Source organism: Stegostoma tigrinum, chromosome 27, assembly GCF_030684315.1.
Source record: "Stegostoma tigrinum isolate sSteTig4 chromosome 27, sSteTig4.hap1, whole genome shotgun sequence".
NCBI classification, from domain to species: domain Eukaryota; kingdom Metazoa; phylum Chordata; class Chondrichthyes; order Orectolobiformes; family Stegostomatidae; genus Stegostoma; species Stegostoma tigrinum.
Window position 1 is genome coordinate 39,366,989 of NC_081380.1, and position 23,882 is coordinate 39,390,870.

A 23,882-nucleotide genomic window follows, 5' to 3' on the forward strand; every position below is an offset into this window, starting at 1 on the left:
CCCCCTCAAATCAACACCGGCAAGCGATTCTGGTACCTGACCACGAGGCTGTTTTGTGGGATCTTGCTGTGCTGCTAACCGGCTGCTGCCTTTCATCACGTCCCATTGCACCCCCGGAGCACTTGTTGTTGGTGATAGCTCCCACCGAGTCCGCAGGAGGTGCCACGTAAATGCAGTTCCTTCCACCTGCCCCCACTTTCGAAGTCTCGGCAAAGTGCACAATTGCTCACCAAGCTCTGTCCTCATGAATCGTGGTGTTGACCACACTGTATGGTCACTCCAAGGGTCAGCTGGGGTCCAATGAGAGCCGCTCAGTGTACCAGAGATCGACAGCATCGTCAAGAGGGAGCCTGACCCTTGCACTATGGCACTCAGCAATCAGTGCCCCCACCACCTCCCCATCCCCTCACAGATCCAACCACCACAGGCTCCAACAAAATCACAATTAAAAGCAGCTGGATGAGGATCTTAAAAGCTCTTGGCTTCGATTCAAGGTTACAGATGCATCCCAAGGAACTCCAAGTTTCTGAGATCTCTTGGATCGCAAATTTCCAAGTGCTGGCTTTCTTGATCGTGCAAATAGCCGGTCAAACATTGATAGCTGTCACTCTTTGCATCATGCCACAGAAGGAGACGGGGCATGAATTCAACCTGCTGTGTGACTTTTTAAATCGAGTACAGCCCTGGGCTTCTCCGAGCCTGCCGGGAGTGCATCAGCAAGCTGGAAAAGTCCACGGAAACGGGCTGCCTGGTCTTGTGTGCCTGCGTGGCTGGAAAGTTCTAGAATGCCAGCAGTGGAGCAAATGCTCGGGCTGGACGAGAAACCAAGCTGGCTCTGTCAGTGACTGTGCAATCTGCCTGCTTGGAGTCACATCAGACTCAAAACTGAAGACAAAGGTTCCATTTCGCTGTTTGTTCCAGGCAAGGCTTGGATCAGCTGAGATAACAAAGTGTGGAGCTGGGTGAACACAGCAGGCCAAGCAGCATCATAGGAGCACAAAAGCTGACAGTTTCAGGCCTAGACCCTTTTCTGAAGGGTCTAGGCCCAAAATGTCAGCTTTTGTGCTCCTAAGATGCTGCTTGGCCTGCTGTGTTCACCCAGCTCCACACTTTGTTATCTCGGATTCTCCAGCATCTGCAGTTCCCATTATCTCTTGGGTCAGCTGTTCCTGTAGCGCTTGGAGCATTGCGTATGGGAGGTGGGTGTCATGGTCCAGCTGAGCAAGACACGTTTGGAATACTGTGTACAATTCTGGCCATCCTGCTACGGGAAAGATATTGTTCGACTGGAAAGCGTTCCGAAATGATTTACAAGGATGTTACCGAGACCGGAGGGTTTGAGTTATAAGGGGAGGTTTATAAAATCATGAGGGGCATGGATAAGGTGAATAGTCAAGATCTTTTCCCTGGGGCGGGTGAGTTCAAAACTAGAGGGCACAGGTTGAAGGTGAGTGGGGAAAGGTTTAAGGGGGGACCTGAGGGGCAACTTCTTGCCACAGACAATGGGGCATGAGTGGAATGAGCTGCCAGAGGACAGGTGCATGGATAGGAAAGGCTTAGAGGTCTATGGGCCAAATGCAAGAAAATGGGACCAGTTCAGTTGAGGAAACCTGGTGAGCATGTACGAGTTGGGCTGAAGGGCCTGCTTCTGTGCTGTATGATTTGACTGGATTTCATTTGTTACTGTCACGTGTACTGAAGCACAGTGAAAAGTGGTGTTTTATGTCCTTTACAGGCAAATTATACCATACGGGTGTATCAGGGTAACAGAACAGAGTCCAGGATAGAGTGCTATAGCTGCGGAGCAAGAGAGATCAACATTTAACGCTTGAGAGGTCCCCATTCATAAGTCTGATAACAGCAGGGAAGAAGCTGGTCTCGAATCTGTTGGTGAGTGTGTTCAAACTTCTCTATCTTCTGCCTGATGAAAGAGGGTGGGCGAGAGTATAACTAGGGTGGGAGTGGTGTTTGAACATGTTTATTTTCCTGATGCAGTGGGAAGTATAGGTGGAATCAATGGATTGGGGGCGTGGTGGTGGGGGTTGGTTGGTTTGTGTGATGGACTGGGCTGTGATCACAACTCTCTGTAGTTTCTTGCAGTCTTGGGAAACAGCAGCTGCCACAACACATTGTGCTGTATCCAGATCAGATGCTTTCTGCACAAACTTGAGAGAGTCTTTACTGGCACGCTGAACTTCCTTAGCCTCTTGAGGCAACAGAAGCATGTTGGGACTTTCTTGACTGTAGTGTCAACGTAGGTGGACCAGGACAGACTGCTGGTGTTCGTCACTCCCAGGAACTTGTCACTCTCGACTCCTAACTATGTTTAGCTGTGGACTACCCACAGCCACTATGTAGAGAAGTTTATAAAATTGTTTATCTTTCTAGGCTGAATGACCGCAATGTTACCACCTGAATCAGAATGTCTGGTTTATCATCTTTGGAGGACACACCCTACACATTGAACCTACATGCTCCAGTGAACTGGGAGCTTGGGTCCGGTTCACGGAATCCACTCTATTGGTGCCTCTGGAAATCGTTGAAGGGAATGGAGTGTTAAATTCCTGTAGACGTGCTCTTTTGCAGAACTCGCACCAATTGTTACTGCTCACCCTGCACCTAGATGGTGAGAAATCAGGGTCAACACTTACAATTCAGTGCTCATGTCTGTGACAGCATGCCAGACACGTGGGCCGAAAGCACTTTCTCAGCTTTAAGCGAGTTGCGAGAGCATCTGATGCTTGAGAATTCCAAGTCCCGTCCCTCAGACTTCAGCGCAGTACCGAGGGAGTACTACCCCCGTTAGACATGCTACTGCCTGCCATAGTTAACCAGATGACAACTAGGACTATAAGTCAAAGGGTATTCTGAGGCCTGTGGGGTGGTTAGAGATGGTCAGTCAGAGGTCACGGAATTGAAATCCTTCATTATCTTACCCACTTGCTGTCCCGTCAGTTGATTCGCGTATTGGGAGAGCTGACAAAATTATCTCTGAAAAATCAGAACAATTTCTCTTAACTGGCAGTGGCTCCACCAGAATACAGCCGCTCCCCACCTCCCACTTACATTTCCAACTGAAGATCTCAAGTACCTCGGTCAATAGTAAAGCATTTGGCAAAACCCAGCCACTCCCTACAATTGTATCAGAGATAATTCACTCCCTACAATGCAGCTTTGGCTGACTGTCAGTCCACATTGACTGGGAGGCAGACCCTACAGCATTATGTATGGATTAAAGGTTGTCAGGGGTCCCAGGAGAGGGAATACAGCACTGAGATACAGGATCAGCCATGATCACATTGAATGGACTAAAGGCCTAATCTTAGATTTTGTGGACACTTACAAACATTAGCCTCTCTCTTCAGGCTGCCTCTTATCCAGTCGGGCCTGTAGGAGCGAATTAAGGAAACTTGTGGCTGCACTTCCACGCCCGAATCCAAGACTGCAGCATAGCAAGCGGGCAGCACAGTGGCTAGCGCTGCATCGTAGGTTCGATTCCAGCCTCGGGCTGCATGGAGTTTGCACACTCTCCTCCTGTCTGTGTGAGGTTCCTCCCACAGTCCAAAGATGTGGACGCTAGGTAGATTGACCACGCTAAATTGCCCATTGTCTTCAGGGGTGTGTAGGTTAGGTGGGTTAGTCATGGGAAATGTAGGGTTACAAGGACAGGGATCGTGTTGGGTCTGGGTGGGGTGCTCCTCAAGGTTTGGCGCAGCCTCGATAGGCCGAACGGTCTCTTCCCACACTGTAAGGATTCTATGACTGTGTACAGACAGCAGTAGACAGATGATTCCTGTCAGCCGTCTCAATCCAATGGACTGTCTTCAGAGACCAGTGTCGGGCGTGGATTCAGCACGAAGTGAAATGTAGCTGTACACAAGGATGTTCTGTACGAGGTCGTTTTAAGTGAAATTGCGAATGCAAGCAGAAAAAGGCACAAACCAGACAGAACTGCTCAGCATCAGTCAGCACAATGTTTCCATCTGTATGTGGTGAGGATCTGGTAACACTGGGTTTAATAAATCTTGAACAGAGTCAAATTAACTCCAGAGTCAGGTCCCTGGCACACCACAGCTAAAGGAAAAGGCATTTGCATTTATATAGCACCATTCACGACATCAGGATGTCCCGAAGTGCTTCATAAATCAACAAAGAACTCCTGAACTGCTGTAATCAATACCTGTACAGCAAACTCCCATATACAGACTGTCTGTCTGTTTAGTGTCACATTGCTGTGTTTCCGCTTGGGGAGCCCTTAGGACTCAGTGTCTAGTTCAATAGTTTCAGGGCTTGAACATCATCTTTTACCCACCCCAGGCCCTGGTGTAACATGGGCTGCTTTTAGCACAGTCAACCTATTTTCACTCACTCGTAGCCCTTATCTCGCCTCTCGTCTTCCCCGGCTTACCGTCAACAATCCCGTTGTTTGCCTGACTTTTGCCCTCTCTCTGGACGCTGTCTCCACCTATCCGCACACTCCTCCCACTGCACATGCCCCACTCCCTCCCAGATCCTGCCATCATCCACATACATACTGCTTTTTCCGAGCAGCAATCAGTTCTGGAGAAGGGTCACTGTTCTCGAAATGTTAACTCTTGTTTCTCTCCCCACAGATGCTGCCAGAGCTGCTGAATTTCTTCAGCAATTTCTGTTTTCATTTCAGATAGTCCATATGTGCTTTTTTTAAAAAAAAAAGCTAATCCTAATTGAGGGATAAATAACTGCCTGAGTCAGAGGGTCTTAGAATTGTAGAATGCCCATTGTGTCCACATTGACTCTGAACAACATCCTACCCAGACCCACCCCATCCCTGTATCTCTGCATTTCCCATGGCCAACTCACCTAGTCTGCACACCCCTGAACACTACGGGCAATTTAGCATGGCCAATCTGCTCAGCCTGCACATCTTTGGACTGTTGGAGGAAGCCCACGCAGAGAATGTCTGTGTGGAGTTTGCACAGTGGCCTGAGGGTGGAATCAAACCTGGGTCCCTGGCATCTGTGAGGCAGCGGTGCTAGCCACTGAGCCACTGTGTTGCCCCTTGATAGCCGAAGGGCTTTACTCCATGGTGCAGACCTCTACAACTGAGTAGGACTCAAAAATACAACCCACTGGTTCAGAGGAGAGTGCATCCCCGATGTCCACATCTTCCTGGTATTTTAAAATATCTGCATTTTAACATTTGACATGAATAGACTGGAATCCAAACATCCATTTGCGAATCAGAGTTTGGAATTCTGGAGAATCCATGCTGTGTGCTTTCAACAAAGTTCAAGGTGGAAGAGATATACCACTTGTAAAACACAAGCTCAACAGCCAACTAAGATCTAATCTAAGATAACACGGTGTGAATCTAGTCTTGTTATTTCTTTAGTTAAGATCTCAAATGAGCCAGGAAATAATTCACAACTGACGCTTTTGAAAAGAAAAGCAAGGCAGAAGTGAGAATGTTCGCAACATAGAGGGACCGGGAAAATGCACAGCAAGGTAAATATGGTCTTATCAATGTCCTGCATAACTGAAATAAATGTCCTTATTCATAAAGACCCTTCCCTCTAGATGTCTCACAGAGAGAGCTTCCTCTGTCAGCCCATACATGGCAACATGTTAGAAGGAGAGGTTGAATGGGATGGGGCTATTTTCCCCAGACTGCCAGAGACTGAGGGGTGACCTTACAGAGGTTTTTTTAAATCATGACGGGCATGGATAGAGTGAATAGCCAAGGTCCTTTTTCCCAGGTCGGTGGAGTCCATAATAAGAGGGTATAGGTTTAAGGTGAGAGGGGAAAGATTTAAGGGACCTATGGGGCAACTTTTTCACACAGAGGGTGGTGTGTGTGTGGAATGAGCTGCCAGAGGAAGTGGTGGAGGCTGGTATAATTACAACATTTAAAAGGCATCTGGACGGGTATCTGAATAGGAAGGAGGTAGAGGGATGTGGGCCAAATGGGAGTAGGTCAGTTTAGGAAACTTGGTTGGACTGGACAAGTTGTGCAGAAGGGCCTGTTTCTGTGCTGTATGACGCTGTTGACCCTACAGGCGGAGAAGCTCGACTATTGGAGAAACTCAACACCATAGCAAGTTTGACACACTCAATGCTGTTTAGACCAAAGGTTTGCTGGGCACTTAATGTGAACCGCTAACCAGGAGTAGCCAGATGTGAAGAAAAAGTGGATAGAGGTCTTGGGACTGGTTGGGGGTTAGTGTAGCACACCCAAAAAGAGAACACAAACAAGGAAAAACATTCTTAGTGCCTTCACCTTCAAAGCAAACATGACCATTCTGCCCCTTGCCATATTCCGGCCCCTTCGCCAGCTTGTGTTGATGAATCACTGTTCGTTACTGTCTGATAGAGATACAAAAGGGGACAGCTAATCCACTAGGAGACCATCACCCACAGAGAATGTGCTCCAACCTAAGTTAGCCTGAATAGCTTGGACTGTGCCAAGTTGCACAACAGCAGCGTGCAGTCACCTGCATACCCCCCTGTATAAAGGAAATTAGAGAGCCATTTCCAATGGCAGGAAGGGAAGCGAGGGTGATGTCCCCAACTCAAACTGGCCACTTGTGTTTGAGAAGGGGAAAACATTAGTTTCTGCTCTTCTGTCAGGACTTGTACATGTTTCTAGTTAATGCTAAACATGTTCTCATTTTAGGGGAATGCTTCCCATTACAGTAGTGCTAGAATGTTTTAGATTTTAGAGAGAGCGATCTGGCAACCAGCACCAATAACAGATGTACTGCCCACTCCATCCGCTTGGAAAAACTGAACCCTGGAATTGCTGCTGTACCAACAGGTACCCAGCATGATTACTGCAAACCAAGTCTGGCCATCTCATTCTTCATCGCTACATCGGAAGGAGATGCACATCAAATTCTGAAATGAACACATTGTCTACACATCATTTGGCATCAACTGTAATGTACAATGAAATCTTAACCCAAACCAAAAGAATTTCACTTTTACATTGAGATATGTCCAAGACCCTAGTAAAATGTGGGCATTTGCTGCCCATCTCTTCTTTCCAGAGGGCAACCCCTCACATGGCACATGCCATCCAGACCCGATGGAGTTTGCTGAGGAACAGTGTCAAACCAGCTGTGGGTGATTGCCATCGCTTCTCACGTCTCATTACAACTGAGACGGGGAGAAGTGTCTTTACCCACAGTGGTGGAATTCTCTGCCACAGAAAATGGTTGAGCCAAAACATTGGATGTTTTTGATAAAGGGTTAGAGATAGTTCTTAGGACTAAAGGGATCAAAGGATAAGGGGAGAAAGCAGGAACAGGGACTGAGCCGGATGATCGACCATCATATTCCATGGCAGAGCAGCTCCCAGGGCTGAATGGCCTGCTCCTATCTTCCAGGTTTATATGATCTCAACCTAAAGATGTTTGAGGTCCATTTCGCACATTGACCACAATGCTATTTGAATACTCACACTCTAGGTTGCTAGTCCGGTATGGTACCCACCTTTGTGCTTGTTCCTCAAACGCTAGCCATGAACCACAGTGGAAACCTCAGCCCTGATCTTTGGCAGAAGCTGTGCCAGATGTTTCCTTGTAACTATTTCCCATTCATTCAAATTCTTTTGTATCCTTAAATGTCAAATAAGCATCAATCTTCCTTTTAAACCACTATGTATTCCCTGTGTTCACGCCTCCACAGGTCTCTGTCTTACAGTCTTGCATGAATCCAGATAAGTATTGGGAAGACTGAAGCCATCTCAAACTGCACCATCTGGCCCCAAGCCAAGCTCCCGTTCCCATGTCCTCTCACAACACAGAATACCTACTTACACATCAGCACCAACACCCCATCCTCAGCTGCTACCTGCACTGAACGCTTGCTGAAATCTTCATGCAGGCTTCTCACATCTCTGTACCTGACCGTGTCTGTTCTCTCCAAGCAGCCTTACTGTGGTCCCCACACTGTACTCAACCCTTACAAAACTGTTCCGTTAATATCCTCTTCTCCAGCAATCTCTCCATCATATCCAGCCTCGCTTACAAATACCTCTCTATTCACCTTCAGTTCTAAACTTGACCCAAGAATTCTCCAATTCCATTCTCTCCTGGTGCATTGCCCCTCCTCCCAATCCTCTTACACTACCACTGATGACTGACCTCTCAGCCACTTTGCCCCATACTCAGATTTAATAGCCCACATTTAAATCCCTCTATGTTTACGTCTTTCTCTTATTTAAGATTAAATTCATGCTCTTTGACAAAGCTGCGAGGATCACAGAAACATTAGAATTGTAACCATGCCGCAATTGCAGCTCACTTCATCCTATTGTGCTGTCCTAAACACAAGTGCATTTTCTCCACACTTGTGACTCTTCTTTTGAACTTCCTGTTTCATCGGACAATTTGTGGGCAGTTTAATGTCCAAGGTGGGTTCCATTCATTCGCTGTGTCAAATGCTTTCCCCTTGTCTTTACAAGCTTGCTCAGCAAGGCCTCTCAGAGCAGGTTGCCTCAATGATCTCACCGATGGTTCAGAGTTAGAACTCAAGTCTCACCCTTGAGCACATGGCCTTGTCTGACCCTTCAGTACCAACGTGAGGCGGTAACTGAGGTCCCATTTGCCCTCTTGGGTGGACGCAAAGGAATCCCATGGTGCAATCTGCAAGAAATACAGGGAGAGTTCCTTCCCAAGTCCTGACAATATTCATCCTTCTCTCAACAACACCAGATATAACATAAGCCAGAAGGTTGGAATGAACCTTCAGAAAACGCGGGATGGGAGGATTGAGTCCAATTCACTGTATTTTGCAAGGTTGTGAAGGCATTAGAGAGGATGCCAACAAAAACAAAAGATAAGAAAAACTACACCAGGGTGAGAAGCTTCAATTGTGAAGCTAGATTGGAGAAGATGGGGCTGTTCTCCTCAGAGGACAGAACTTGAGCAGAGGTGTTCAAAGTCATAAAGAGCTTTGCTAGAGAAATTCAACAGGTCATAGTGCTGTACAGCACAGAAACAGGCCCTTCGGTCCAACTCGTCCATGCCAACCTGATATCCTAAATTAGTCTAGTCCCATTGTCCAGCATTTAGCTCATATCCCTCTAAACCCTTCTTATTCATATGCCCATCCGGATGCATTTTAGATATTGTAGTTGTACCAGCCTCCACCACTTCCTCTGCTAGCTCATTCCAGACTTGCACCACACTCTGCATAAAAACATTGCCCCTTAGGTCCCTTTTAGAACTTTCCACTCTCTCCTTAAACCTATGCCGTCTTGTTTTGGACTCCCCTACCCTGGAGAATGACCTTCGCTACTCACCCTATTAATGCCCCTCATGATTCTATAAACCTCTAAGGTCATCCCTCAGCCTCCAACGCACCAGGGAAAATAGCCCCAGCCTATTCAGACTCTCCCTGTAGCTCAAACCCTCCAACCCTGGCAACATCCTTGTAAATCTTTTCCGAACCCTTTCAAGTTTCAGAACATCCTTCCTATAGCTTGGAGGCCAGAACTGAACCCAGTATTGCAACAGTGGCCTAATCAATGTCCTGCAAAGCCGCAACATGACCTCCCAAATCCTATGCTCAATGCACTGATCAATAAACGCAAGCATTGCAAATGTATGGAATGTGCACATTCTCCCCGTGTCTGCGTGGGTTTCCTCCAGGTGCTCCGGTTTCCTCCCACAGCCCAAAGATGTGCAGGTCAGCGTGGATCAGCCATGCTACATTGCCTATAGTGTCCAGGGATGTGTAGGCTAGGTGGGTTAGCCATGGGAAGTGCAGGGTTACAAGGAGAGGGTAGGGTGTGGGACTGGGTGGGATGTTTTTCAGATGCTTGGTGTGGGCTGAATGGCCTGCTTCCACACTTCTATGTAACGTATATCTTTCTCCATGTTGGATAGCTTTGAAGTAGGCAGGCCATTGAAACAACAATTCGACTCAGACCTATGTGAAACAAGTCTGATACTGACCTCTCCTGCAACGAAGAACAGCAGCGGTGGATCCTCATCCTTTGCTTTATGTTCTGAGAAAATCTTTTCTGCGATTGGTTGAATCAGTTGCTTCGCTGGTTCAAATTCCTCTTCTTCAGAATCTAAAGAAACAAAAGTCAAGACACTGTTACGGCAGCTCAGGTGAGAACACCCTTCAAACTGTTCGACTCTCAGGCTCAAAAGATATGGGAATGATGCAAAGGGTCTGGTCATCTAGAACACGTACAATTTTCTCTGATTCTAATTAATCCATTTTGTCTCAGAAACTTTGGAGAAGTACTAAAAGGGAGATGATGCTTAGTGGTATTATTGCTAGACTTAATCCAAAAATTCATCTTGTGTTCTGGGAAACTTGGTTCAAATCCCACATTGGCAGATGGTAGAATTTGAATTAAATAAAAATTAACAAAAAAAAGCCTGGAATTAAGAGTTTAATGAAGCCATTGTCAATTGTCAGGAAAAACCCATCTGATTCACTAATGCCCTTTAGAGAAGGAAATTGCCATCCTCACCTGGTCTGGGTTACATGTGACTCCAGACCCATAGTGATGTGGTTGACTCTGAACTGCCCTCTGGGCAATTAGGGATGGGCAATAAATGCTGCCTAGGCAGCGATGCCCTCACCCCGTGAATGAATAAAAAACATTTTTTCCCTCCCCTTTCTCAAGGTATCAAACAGTAGGGAGAGAGAGGGGGAGGTATGAAACAAAAACAAAAGTTGTTGGAGAAACTCAGCAGGTCTGGCAGCATCTGTGGAGAGAAAACAGAGTCAACACCGATCTTCCACCAATTTCTGTTTTTGCTTGTGATTCCCAGCACCCATGGTTAGAGTCATACAGCACAGAGACAGACCCTTTGATCCAACCAGGCCATGTTCCCAAACTAAACTAGTCACATTGGTCTACATAATCGCTCCCTCCAAACCTTTCCTATTCATGTACCTGTCCAGTGTTTAAATGTCATAATGTTACGAGCATCCACCACTTCCTCTGGCAGTTCTTTCCACTTCCCCAAGATTCTTAAATTTTAAATTTAATTTTGATGTCACTCTTTAACTCTAACTTGACCTGCCAGGAGCAAAGGAAACTCATTGACACTGAAAGCTGGGGTTGGGGTGTGGTTTAGTGAAATAAGTGCACACAGTCCCGTATTCCATCACCGAGTCACCCTTTATTTAGAGACAGTAGGAACTGCAGATGCTGGAGAATCTGAGATAACACGGTGAGGAGCTGGATAAACACAGCAGGCCATGCAGCGTCACAGGAGCAGGAAAGCTGATATTTCTGAAGAAAGGCCCCAACCCAAAACATCAGTCCTCCTGCTCCTCTGATGCTGCCTGGCCTGCTGTGTTCATCCAGCTCCACGCCTTGTTATCTCATACCACCCACCACCCAGACCCTTCATCAGAAATGGGGGAGGGGAAGGGGGTTCTGAAATAAATAGGGAGAGAGGGCGATGTGAATAGAAGATGGATAGAGGAGAAGATAGGTGGAGAGGAGACAGACAGGTCAAAGAGGCGGGGATGGAGCCAGTAAAGGTGGGTGTAGGTAGGAAGGGGATCTTTGTCTTGTTGAGGCGAGTATTCCTGGTCTGAATTTCTTTTGTGTTTTCTGCCTCTCGGGTAGGCTGATTGCATAACTGTGAAAAAGACAAAGATTTTTGCAGACCAAAATGAATGCTAATTGGATGAGGTGAAGTAGAGTGGGAGGAGGCTTATGTCTAGCACAAATGCTAGCATAGTCCAGATGGGCAGAAAGGCCTTTGGCTGCACTGAAGATAATTGATAACTACTGCTCTGCACTTCCCACTTCCCGTGCAACCATTTACTTTCACATAGTCAGCCATTTCTGAGCAAAATCTACATTGTTACACTGACTCTCTCTTTTGGCACTGATCCCAGTACCTACCGGAGAGATAGAAAACACAGAAGGAATTCAGACCAGGAATACTCGCTTCAAATTATATTTCCTTGAAGATCGAGTCACAGGTAGACAGGGTGGTGAAGAAGGCATTTGGTATGCTTGCCTTTATTGGTCAGTGCTCTGGGTATGGGAGTTGGGAGGTCATGTTGTGGCTGTACAGGACATTGTTTAGGCCACTTTTGGAATAGTGCGTTCAATTCTGGTCTCCCTGCTGCAGGAAAGTTATTAAACTTGAGAGGGTTCAGGAAATATTTAAAAGGATGTTGCCAGGATTGGAGGGTTTGAGTTACAGCGAGAGATTGAATAGGCCAGGGATTTTTTCCCTTGGCCATTTTAGGCTAGGAGGTGCCCTCGTGATCCCAATTACGAGCACCTCCATCTGTTTATTTTCAGGTCACAAAGAGTTAAGTTTCTTGGTGGTCGACAAAGGTATCTGAGCGAAACAGAACGTTAGACACGGGGGATGAAGGATGTTGAAGGCCGCAAGCAAAATTAAACCAAGATCAAGCACAAATCAAAGGCAATAACTCAGGGCAGGTCAAGGCCATGAGGGGGACATGGCTTAGACTGGAATCCAGCGAGACATGGGAGTGAGGATCTGGGGAAAAATACAAGGAGTATCGTTCAAGGGTGTGAAAGCAAGGCCATGACAACACTGGCAGCATCAGTCTGGGAAGTAGGTGGAGGCAGAGGATGGAATTGAGGCTGGGTGGTCCTCAGTCAACACCTCCTGAAACTCGCACAAAATATCTCATCAAGTGTGTGGCCTGACTAAAAAAAAGTACAAAGCATACAGTGCATGAACAGGCCTGTCTTGGTGCTATGCACTCTCCGATCATTTTCACACGCAAACAGAAAATTCCATCAAAAGTCTCACAGAATCACAGAATCCCTACAGTGTGGAAACAGGCCCTTTGGCCCAACAAGTCCACACTGACCCTCAGAGCATCCCACCCAGACCCATCCCCTATAAACCCACCTAAATGCACGCATCCCTGAACACAGTGGGCAATGTAGCATGGCCAATCGACTGAGCCTGCACATCTTTGGACTGTGGGAGGAAACCGGAGCACCCGGAGAAAACCCGCGCAGACTTGGGGAGAATGTGCAAACTCCACACAGACAGTCACCCGAGGGTGGAATTGAACCCAGGTCCCTGGCGCTGTGAGGCAGCAGTCCCTTCCTACAAGAAAATGTAACTGAATATTGAACATCCACTAGCAAGCTGCTCTTTCTTTTCATTGCCAGGGAAGTCAAGCCAATCAGCCCTGGGCCTGATATACAATTAAATGGCAATGAGAGAGGATTCATTTTTAGGGAACACATCCGGGAGATGGAAGGTTCATCACTGGGTGAACCACTCAGGGATAGTGGTCATAAATCAGAGAAGGACAAGGAGAGATTGGGAGTCAAAATTTGCACTTGGGAAACTAAAGGCAATTTCAGTAAACTGGGAATGTGCTTTGGCAAAAGTGGACTGGGAGCAGATACTTGAAGGGAAAACAACATCAGAGGAGTGGGAGGTAGGAAGAGGTCAGAACAAATTTGTCCCCAGAAAGAGTGAACTTCACAAATATCAAAGACCGTACCGAGCAGAATAAAAGAAAAAAATAAAGTTTAGGCTCGTGCCAAAATTTTAGTAGCACAGGAAATCACAAGAGTATAGAAAGTGCAGAGGCGAAATTGGAAAAAATTTAGACAATTAGAAAGGGGATTTAAAAAATTACTGGCAAGGAAAACCCAAATATGGTTTGATGCAAGGACAAGGGGGGACTTAAGGCAACAGACAGGCTAGTTTTTTGTGAAAGTGAAAGAGTGGCTATGGTGCTTAGTGATTTTTTTTGTCAGTTTTCCCAATGGAGAACGGCAAAACAGATAACAAAGTGTGAAGCTGGATGAACACAGCAGGCCAAGCAGCATCTCAGGAGCACAAAAGCTGACGTTTCAGGCCTAGGCTCTGATGAAGGGTCTAGGCCCGAAACGTCAGCTTTTGTGCTCCTGAGATGCTGCTTGGCCTGCTGTGTTCATCCAGCTTCACACTTTGTCATCTTGGATTCTCCAGCATCTGCAGTTCCCATTATCACAGGGCAAAACAGATGTTGTGTTTAAAGAGGAAGCATGTGTAATATTGGATGGGATAAACATAGTGAGGGCGAGACATATTAAAATGCTTAGCATCCTCAAAAGCAGAGATGTCACTAGGTCTGGATGAAATATATTGTGGACCATGAAGGAAAACAATAATGGAGGGTTGTGTAGGAGACAACGTAGTGTCGGAGATTGACTCTGGAGCATCAGGGGCTGAGGGGTGACCTTATAGAGGCTTATAAAATCATACAGGTCATGGATAGGGTGAATGGACAAGGTCTTTTCCCCAGGGTAGGAGAGACCAAACCTAGAGGGGCATAGGTTTAAGGTGAGAGGGGGAAAGATTTAAAAGGGACCCAAGGGACAACTTTTTCACACAGAGGGTGGTGCGTGTATGGAATGAGCTGCCAGAGGAAGTGGTGGAGGCTGGTACAGTTACAACATTTAAAAGGCATCTGGATGGGAATATGAATAGGAAGGGTTTAGAGGGATATGGGCCTAATGCTGGCAAAATGGGCCAGATGAGTTTAGAATATCTGGTCGGCACGGAGGAGTTGGACCATAGGGTGTGTTTCCTTGCTGTACATCTCGATGACACTAATTAGAACCAGTAATGTAACCTCGGGCGTTGGGCAATTTATTAGAAATCTGCAAACATTGTGAACAGTACAGGTCCTGATCCTGAAGGTATCCCAATGGTCATAGACTTCCAACCTAAAAGTAACTGGTTAGTTTGCATTCTATTCTCTCTCCAATAGCCAACTATCAACCTGAGGCAGTGTATTACTCCCTATCCCACATGCTCTTCTCTTTATTAATCTTTCGTGTGGGACCTTTTCGTTAATGTGAGTGCATAGAATTATGGTAATAAAGTGTGAAGCTGGATGAACACAGCAGGCCAAGCAGCATCTCAGGAGCACAAAAGCTGACGTTTCGGGCCTAGACCCTTCATCAGAGAGGGAGATGGGGTGAGGGTTCTGGAATAAATAGGGAGAGAGAGGGAGGCAGACCGAAGATGGAGAGAAAAGAAGATAGGTGGAGAGGAGAGGATAGGTGTGGAGGTAGGGAGGGGATAGGTCAGTCCAGGGAAGACGGACAGGCCAAGGAGGTGGGATGAGGTTAGTAGGTAGGAAATGGAGGTGCGGCTTGGGGTGGGAGGAAGGGATGGGTGAGAGGAAGAACAGGTTAGGGAGGCAGAGACAGGCTGGGCTGGTTTTGGGATGCAGTGGGAGGAGGGGAAGAGCTGGGCTGGTTGTGTGATGCAGTGGGGGGAGGGGAAGAACTGGGCTGGTTTTGGGATGCAGTGGGGGAAGGGGAGATTTTGAAGCTGGTGAAGTCCACATTAATACCATTGGGCTGCAGGGTTCCCAAGCAGAATATGAGTTGCTGTTCCTGCAACCTTCGGGTGGCATCATTGTGGCACTGCAGGAGGCCCATGATGGATATGTCATCTAAAGAATGGGAGGGGGAGTCAAAATGGTTCGCGACTGGGGGGTGCAGTTGTTTATTGCGAACCGAGCGGTGTTCTGCAAAGCGGTCCCCAAGCCTCTGCTTGGTTTCCCCAATGTAGAGGAAGCCACACTGGGTACAATGGATACAGTATACCACATTGGCAGATGAGCAGGTGAACCTCTGCTTAATATGGAAAGTCATCTTGGGGTCTGGGATAGGGGTGAGGGAGGAGGTGTGGGGGCAAGTGTAGCACTTCCTGCGGTTGCAGGGGAAGGTGCCGGGTGTGGGGGGTTGGAGGACAGTGTGGAGCGAACAAGGGAGTCACGGAGAAAGTGGTCTCTCCGGAAAGCAGACAAGGGTGGGGATGGAAAAATGTCTTGGGTGGTGGGGTCGGATTGTAGATGGTGGAAGTGTCGGAGGATGATGCGTTGTATCCAGCCTGGATGATTGGGCCAACAAGGGATGGTTCTGTTAGAAACAGGTCAATAACCTGGGGCTGTAGTTTTGAAGTAATTTGCAGAGGGTTGCGGGGAGGTGTGAAGAAGCTGTGGAGCACGTTTTTCACCAGAGGGTGTTGGGGCTTGGTGGGACCCACCCGCTGAAGAGTCGGTGGAAGCAGAAATCCATGTTGCACGTTAAAATAAAACACATAGAATGCTGTACCTCACTAAGAGCTGATTTTTGGGATTCAGATGGATTGCAATTTCTCAGCCAGCTCGAAGCTATGAGGCTGGTAGCCTCCTCTGCGTAAATCCTTTTAAAATTTCGTCCCATGCTTCTAAGGGACGCAAGTGATCTTGGAAAACCATCAGCTGGGTTGCTCAGCCTTTTTCAAAGGGCTGCACCCAGGCTTTAAAATGTTCCATAATTTATGTACATATGCATTAACACGTATGTGCCAACATAGACATGTATGCACACGCACGTGTGTGACAGAGACAGACAGAGAAAGGGGTAAAAGAGAGAAAAAGAGAGAGAGGGAGAAAGTACAAGGAAGAGAGTGAGGGAGAAACAGAGACAGGGAGGGTGGAAAAGAAAGGGAGACAGAGAGCGAGGTAAAAAGAAGAGAGAGAATACGGGACAAAGAGAGGGCAAGAGAGAAAGAGAGCACCAGGGAGAAAGAAAGTGAGAGAAAAAGTGAGGGAGAAAGAGAGTGCGAGGGGGAGAGAGAGTGTGTGAGGGAGAGAGACAGAGAGAATGAAGGAGAAAGAAAGAATGAGAGAGAAAGAGAGTGTGAGGGGCAATGATAGTGAGAGGGAAAGAGTAAGAGCAAGGGAGGAACAGTGAAGGTGATGAGAAAGAGAGAGTGAGGGACAGCGCAGGAGAAAGAGTGAGTGAGGAAGGAGATATACACATACATAGATGTGCAGAAAGAGCAACATGACTAACATTGCATACCTACAAACAGCACAAGGCTTGGCCTCTCGTTCAGCTGCAAGGCGTTCGACTCTGTCAGCTCTAATACTGGTTTTGGGTGCCACGGAAATTCTTTGCAATCTATGTCATTGAGCACCGCTGGCCTCCCCTGGCGCGTGACTATCTTTCCCTCCTGGTCCAGGATAAGGAGAGTCGGGATGCCTGCATTTAAAGCAAAAAATCAATGATTATTTGGTGTTTCTGCTCAACGTTGACCCAATAATCGGTCAAGATCATCACATTCCTCCAAATGGCTTGGAGCATTTTATACAAGTCCTTTTACACATCTGGATGTTGGAATCAAATCCAAATTGGGGATCATGAATGCTATAACCTGTGCTACTGAATCTCAAAGTGTATTAAATGGATCATCCTGTTGTGAACTGTCTCTCCAGGATCTCAGTTTCTTTCAGACTGTCAGGCTTTCCTGCTTGAGGAGCTAAAGGACTCCTGAGTAACACTCTTGCTGATAGGGTGATGTGGCTCACCTCTGGTGTAATGTGAGCAGTTTTGCTCTCTTGTTGTTAAAAATCACGTAACACCACATTGTAGTCCAACAGGCTTATTTGAAGACACAAGCTTTCAGAGTCTTGACTTCAAATAAACCTGTTGGGCTATAACCTGGTGTCGTGTAATTTTTGACCTGGACCACCCCAAAGCAACACCAGCATCTCCATATCATGGCTCTTATAATTAAGGAAGGGTAGACGTGCTTTGGAGGGGAACCAGTGAAAGATGATTATGTTGGTCTCTGGGACGAGGAGGCTGTCCAATGATGAGAGATTGAGCAAACTGGGTCTATCTTGTTTGGAGTTAAGGAGATTGGGAGATGAGTTCTATCTACGGTTCAAGAAGGCAGCTCATCACCACCTCCTCAAGGGCAAACTGGGGATAGGCAATAAATGCTGGGCCCAGCCAGCAACGCCTACGTCCCACAAGAGAATAAAAACAAAATCCTAACAAAATCTTAGAAATTTCTCCCCCAGACAGTTATACATGTTCCTTCACTGAATCAGTTTAAGGCTGGGGTGAAACGGATGTTTGATCTCTCAAGGTGAAAAACAGAGGTTAAACGGAAGATCGGCTGCGATTGCATTGAATGGTGGAGCAAGGCTGAATGGGCTGAATGGTCTGTACCTATTCCTTCTCTCTGGGTTCTCAGGGACTGGAACAGAGCCTGATTTAAGAGGCAGACCTTGGAATGAACTCGATATGACAATACAAAACGGTTGACAATGGCTGATTAGTCTCTCTGTCTCTGCGAGGATTCAGAAGGGGGAACCTTCCTGTGCGTCACCGAGGGTGGGCTGAGCTGGACAAGTTGTACAAAGTTGGTGAATGTTTGGTGGGTTTGCACACTGAGCCAGATCACGCTCCCTAAGCTGTACATCACTGGAGATAACACAAGCTGTTTACAATATACATTAATGATATAGATGAAGGCATTAAAAGTAATATTAGCAAATTTGCTGATGACACAAAGTTGGGTGGCAGTGTGAAATGTGAGCAGGATGTTATGAGAGCACAGGGTGACTTGGACAGGCCAGGTGAGTGGGCGGAGGCATGGCAGATGCAGTTTAATGTGGATAAATGTGCAGTTACACACTTTGGTGGCAAGAATAGGAAGGCAGATTACTATTCAATGGAGTCAAGTTAGGTAAAGGGGAAGTACAACGAGATCTAGGTGTTCTTGTACATCAGTCAATGAAAGCAAGCATGCAGGTACAGCAGGCAGTGAAGAAAGCTAATAGCATGCTGGCCTTCATAACAAGAGGGATTGAGTATAGGAGCAAAAAGGTCCTTCTGCAGCTGTACAGGGCCCTGGTGAGACTGCACCCGGAGTATTGTGTGCAGTTTCGGTCTCCAAATTTGAGGAAAGACATTCTTGCTATTGAGGGAGTGCAGCATAGGTTCACGAGGTCAATTCCCGGAATGGCAGGACTATTGGTAGTAGATTCACCAACTTTAGGTACATTTAAGTCATCACTGGATAAGCATATGGATGTACATGGAATAGTGTAGGTTAGATGGGCTTGAGATCAGTACGACAGGTCGGCACAACATCGAGGGCCGAAGGGCCTGTACTGTGCTGCAATGTTCTATGTTCCATGTTCTAAGTCCCAGAATCCCAACATTCTGCACAGAAACTTATTGGGATTAGATACTTGGAATTGGATGTGCACAGAGAATGTGTGTGGAACTCACACCAATCAAATGCGTACATTATTTACAACGATTTCACAGCAGATTGGTTTGACAATCTTAAAAACATGCCAATTATTTATCATATAGAACCAGAGGGTCATTCAGCCTCTGGAGATGTCATGTTGATCTTTATCCTAAATCCCTGTACCTTTCTTCATCAATTAACACAACAAAAATGAATTGGTACCGAAAGCAAAATGCTACAGGTGACGGAAATATGAGCATAGAACAGTACAGCACAGTACAGGCCCTTCGGCCCTCGATGTTGTGCTGACCTATTACCCTACATTTTACTATCCTCCATGTGCCTATCCATATAATAAGAACAGAAATTACAGGTGAAACTCCTCTAGTCCTGAAGCATCTGCAGAAAGAGATGCAGAGTTAATGTTTCAAATCCAAAATGACTCTTCTTCCAAATTTCACAAAGTATGTCTTCGTTTAGAGCATTTCTCTTGTTAGCGAGTTTTGAGAAGATTTGTAGCTCAGGTTGAGGTTCTGGATGTGAGTTTGCTCGCTGAGCTGGAAGGTTAGTTTTCAGACGTTTCGTCACCATTCTAGGTAACATAATCAGTGAGCCTCCGACGAAGCGCTGGTGTTATGTATAAATAGAAAGCGGGACATAACACCAGCGCTTCGTCGGAGGCTCACTGATGATGTTACCTAGAATGGTGACGAAACGTTTGAAAACTAACCTTCCAGCTCAGCGAGCAAACTCACATCCAGATTTCTCTTGTTCCCCAGCCTAACCCTCACCCTCTCTTGCTGCCTCAACAGTTTTATAGGAGGGAGGGAGGGGGGGAGAGAGAGAGCCATATTCACGTGAAGAGATGCTTCCTCATATCGCACCCAAATGGCTGGGATCATTTTAAGGCGATCTCTCCTTGTCCTAGGCTCCCCCAACAGAGCGGGGTAACGGGTGAAGCTGGTCTCCATCAGTGGAGAAATTGAGAATTGGTGCCACTGATTTCATGCAACTAGCACAAGCAGCAATGTGGGCAAACATTTTTACATAAGGATGGACTTGGACCAGGGAAACACTTCCTTAGAATATGGCGGGGGCACATTCAATTATGGATTTGAAAAGAGAAGTGGATCACTATTACTGGTCTGGGAATCCAGAGGCCCTGGTCTAATACCCTGGAGATGTAGGTACTGTGAGAGGTGCTGGCTTAGTGAACCAGACTAGTAATCCAGGCTAATGGTCTGGGGACACGGGTTCAAATCGCACTGTGGTAGGTGGAGGAAATGTGAATTCAGTAAAAGAAAATATCTTTACATAAAGGAAAATGACATAATGGCGCCCATGTAGGCACTGAAAGGCAATGGTTACTGGTCTGGCCTACGTGTGACTCCAGACCCACAGCAATGTGGCTCACACTTAACTGCCCTCTGGGCAATAAAATCTGGCCAGCATCCCATGAATGGAAAAGAAAAATCCAAAGGGGAAATGTGTTCAAGGGTACAGGGGAAAGAAAGCAGGAGCAAAGAACCAGGTGAATCGCTCATATGAGAACAGTCAGAATGATGGGCCAAAAGGCCTACTTTTGTGCTGGAACTGTTACACGTCCAGTCCTAACAACTGAATCCATGCAGTCCTGGTACCAGACTGGTGATACACAGATGATTAAGGCAGTTAACACTGCAAGGTCTTAAAGCTCAGGAACCACCTCATACAGACCCACCCTCTGCTACACTTCCAGTCAATGGGGGAGACACTGAGACAAGAATTGAAGGGGGAAGGGTGAGGGAGAAACAGACAGAGAACTCACATTTTTTTTAATAAATGCTCCTAGAAAATAAAAGCTAAAAAAAAAGTTAAAAAGTGACCGTCGGACAGCACAGTGGCTCAGCGATTAGCACTGCAGCCTCACAGCAGCAGGGACCCAGGTTCAATTCTAGCCTCTGGCAACTGCCTGTGTGGAGTTTGCACGTTCTCCCCGTGTCTGCGTGGGTTTCCTCCGGGTGCTCCGATGTCCTGCATCAGATCAGTGTGCACCAGATGGGCCAAGCAGCCTGCTTACATACTGCAGGGATGCTACGAAATACCACCACTGGGGAATGTGCAGTTATGGCACCAACAATTTCTTCAAACATGCGCCAAAGTTCTGAGGAAGGATCACTGGGCACAAAATCTTAACTCTGCTTTCTCTCTCCACAGATGCTGCCAGACCTGCAGAGTTTTCCCAGCAATTTCTGTTTTTATTGTTTCTGATTTCCAGCATCTGCAGTTCTTTGAATTTCTACATACTTACATTCGCAGGATCCTGTAAAGATACAAAGAGTTGCATTTCTTCTCATTTCGGTTTGTTTGATGAACTGTCCGTCACTCCAGCATTAAATGGAATGAGAGAGGGATGGAGATGGCACAGGGAGCTAGGCGGGGATGGGAGTCCTCATAATATAATTTAATATGCTAATGTTAATGTTACAGACATATGTAAAACTAACGGGCCAGAGCCAAAACACTGGTTGAGTAAATATGCACAGCAGATGAGCAAGACTGAAGTTCATGCCACTGAGACCTCATTAGAGCAGCAGCAACGTGACAGTTCCAGATACAAAGTGAATTCTCTGTTTAGTCGCTGCCTCTCACAGCCAAAATGATTTAACACCAGAGTGACTGTTTAAGAGGATTCTGTTTAAAGCGCATCACCATTATTGCTGCTGCTTTAAATCAAACTCAGACAGAATCGTAAATCAACTTTAAGTGACCATTAAAAGTTTGCTGGCATATTCTCTTCCAGTCTGACAATTAGAACTACAATAATTTGAATTACAAGTACACAGCTTTAATTCAAACGCATCCAGGGCACAATGGTTCAAACTTTCAAAAGGACGCAATGTTGACTGCCATTCACAAACAAGGGGGTGATAGGCACAATGGCGGGGGGTGAATTTGAGGCCACCTGGGAGCAATTGTTGTTGCTGTAGATGTCATCCTGGGTCAGCAGGGAGTGCGCTCGCCTCTCTGAATCATGAAGTTTGAGAGGTGAGGTTGTTATAGCTGGGATGGGTGGAATGCACAGCTTATCAAGCCCCGTTACCTCACTGATTGAACTATTAGCTATTTAGCTCAGTTCACTGAACGGCTGGCTTGCTACGCACTGCGATGCCAACAGCATGGGTCCAATGCCCACACCAGCTGGTGTTACCATGATGGACTCTCCTTCTCAACCTCTCCCCTCACCTGAGGTGTGGTGACCCTCAGGTTAAACCACCACCAGTCACGTCTCTCCAATTACAGAACAGTCCTACGGTCTTCGTAACACAAGGGCTCTTTAACTTATTTTGACTTCATCACCAACAGGGCTAACTGTTTTCCTATTGTTATCCAGAATAAACAAGGCTTTCATCACATTTCTTGGTTTTAGAAATACATCGCAGCTATAATCCACAATTGGAACTTTATCTCTTTTCAATCCCCAAAATAGATGTGCGCGTGCGCATGCGCACACAACACACACATGCAACACACAAACACATGCACAACACACAAATACACACACACACACACACACACACACACACACACACACACACACACACACACACACAAAGATAACAAAGTCAGTGCTGAGATAATGTCTTTAAAAAAAAGGCTTCAAAAGGTAAGACACTCTTATTGGCCCCAACAGTCTGAACAGAAATGACAGAGTTTAATGTGTTCTCATCGTACTTCAGGCTTCTTGTTGACAAAAATTGAATAGTTGACAGGTGTAGATTGCTAGAAGATCTTCCAAACAAATTTCGCTTTGGATGGAAATGAAGTTAGTTCCAAGTCTTTCGAAAGAGGTCAAACTTCAGGGTTTATAATATATTCAAAATACTGAGATGTGTAAATTTTGATCAGGTCCCCAGTTACTTCAACTAAGTGAAGGTGAGAAAGCCTTTCAGTCTTACTGCCGCTTTCAAAGTTTTTCTTCTATCTGATTCCTTAGGTTGATGAAGCAGAACTGAAGACCAGAAAACATTGTTAGGCAACCATCAACAGTAGTCCAGTATTTTTTCCAGCAATTCAAGGCAATCTGTTATCTCCCTAAAGGCTTTACTAGGCTGCTTTCCTTGACTTTTTGCCACATTAATCTGTTGACCTCTTATCCAGGAAATGAAAAGTTTTTTTCTCCTTGGTACAACCTCCTAATCCAGAAAGTGTCCAAACAGTTCAATAACTTCCAGTTTTCCATGTAGTTCATTAGTGCTTGCTGTACACAAACTGGCTGCTATGTTTCCTGCTGGCTACATTGTCCTGCCTGGCCTATACTTGATTTCAGAACCACAGAAATATGATTGATTGCTCATAGCCCATTCAGTTGCATTCACAAAAGCAGCTCAGCACCACTTACTGAGTGGCAAATGGGGCGGGCATTAAGTGCCCTTGCAAATGCCAGACGGACTGCAGATTAATAGGTCTGTGACTCTATTACACCAGCAGGGGGCAGGCGTGTGGTGAATGGCTGGAGCAGCGTTTACCCACACACGTTAACTAAAACCTTCTGGTTAAAAAGAACTCACATTGATGCAGGCAATTTCGCAACCTGAGGATGCGGCCAATGAAGTGTTTTTGAAATGTGGTCTCTGTTATAAATGCCTTGAAATACACAGCAGGCTACAAGTCCAAAGGAAAAAAAAAATCATCCTTTTACTGGCCAGTCTCTCATTGTACCGAGAGAAAGCAAAATCTGGAGCACTTCATCTTCAGACTGCTCCGTCCCCCTGGCAAAGTTAAACTCGTAAGCTTCCAAACTGGGAAACTATGTTTCAAAACCACATGCAGAACAGTCGGAGTTATTAAGCATTTCTTTACAGCACAGTCTTACCATAATCCTATCGAGAT

General features: G+C 46.3%; 1 protein-coding gene across 1 annotated transcript in view; it reads right to left on the reverse strand.

Moving 5' to 3' along the window:
- The window catches only part of nxn (nucleoredoxin), a 249,401-nt gene that overhangs the window by 10,330 nt on the left and 215,189 nt on the right, over window positions 1-23,882 (reverse strand). The window contains exons 4-5 of the mRNA XM_059655233.1: window positions 16,823-17,002; window positions 9,942-10,063 (exon numbers count right to left, since the gene is read on the reverse strand). Coding sequence (XP_059511216.1) covers window positions 9,942-10,063; window positions 16,823-17,002 — 302 coding nt within the window. The remainder of the gene's footprint in view (window positions 1-9,941; window positions 10,064-16,822; window positions 17,003-23,882) is intronic.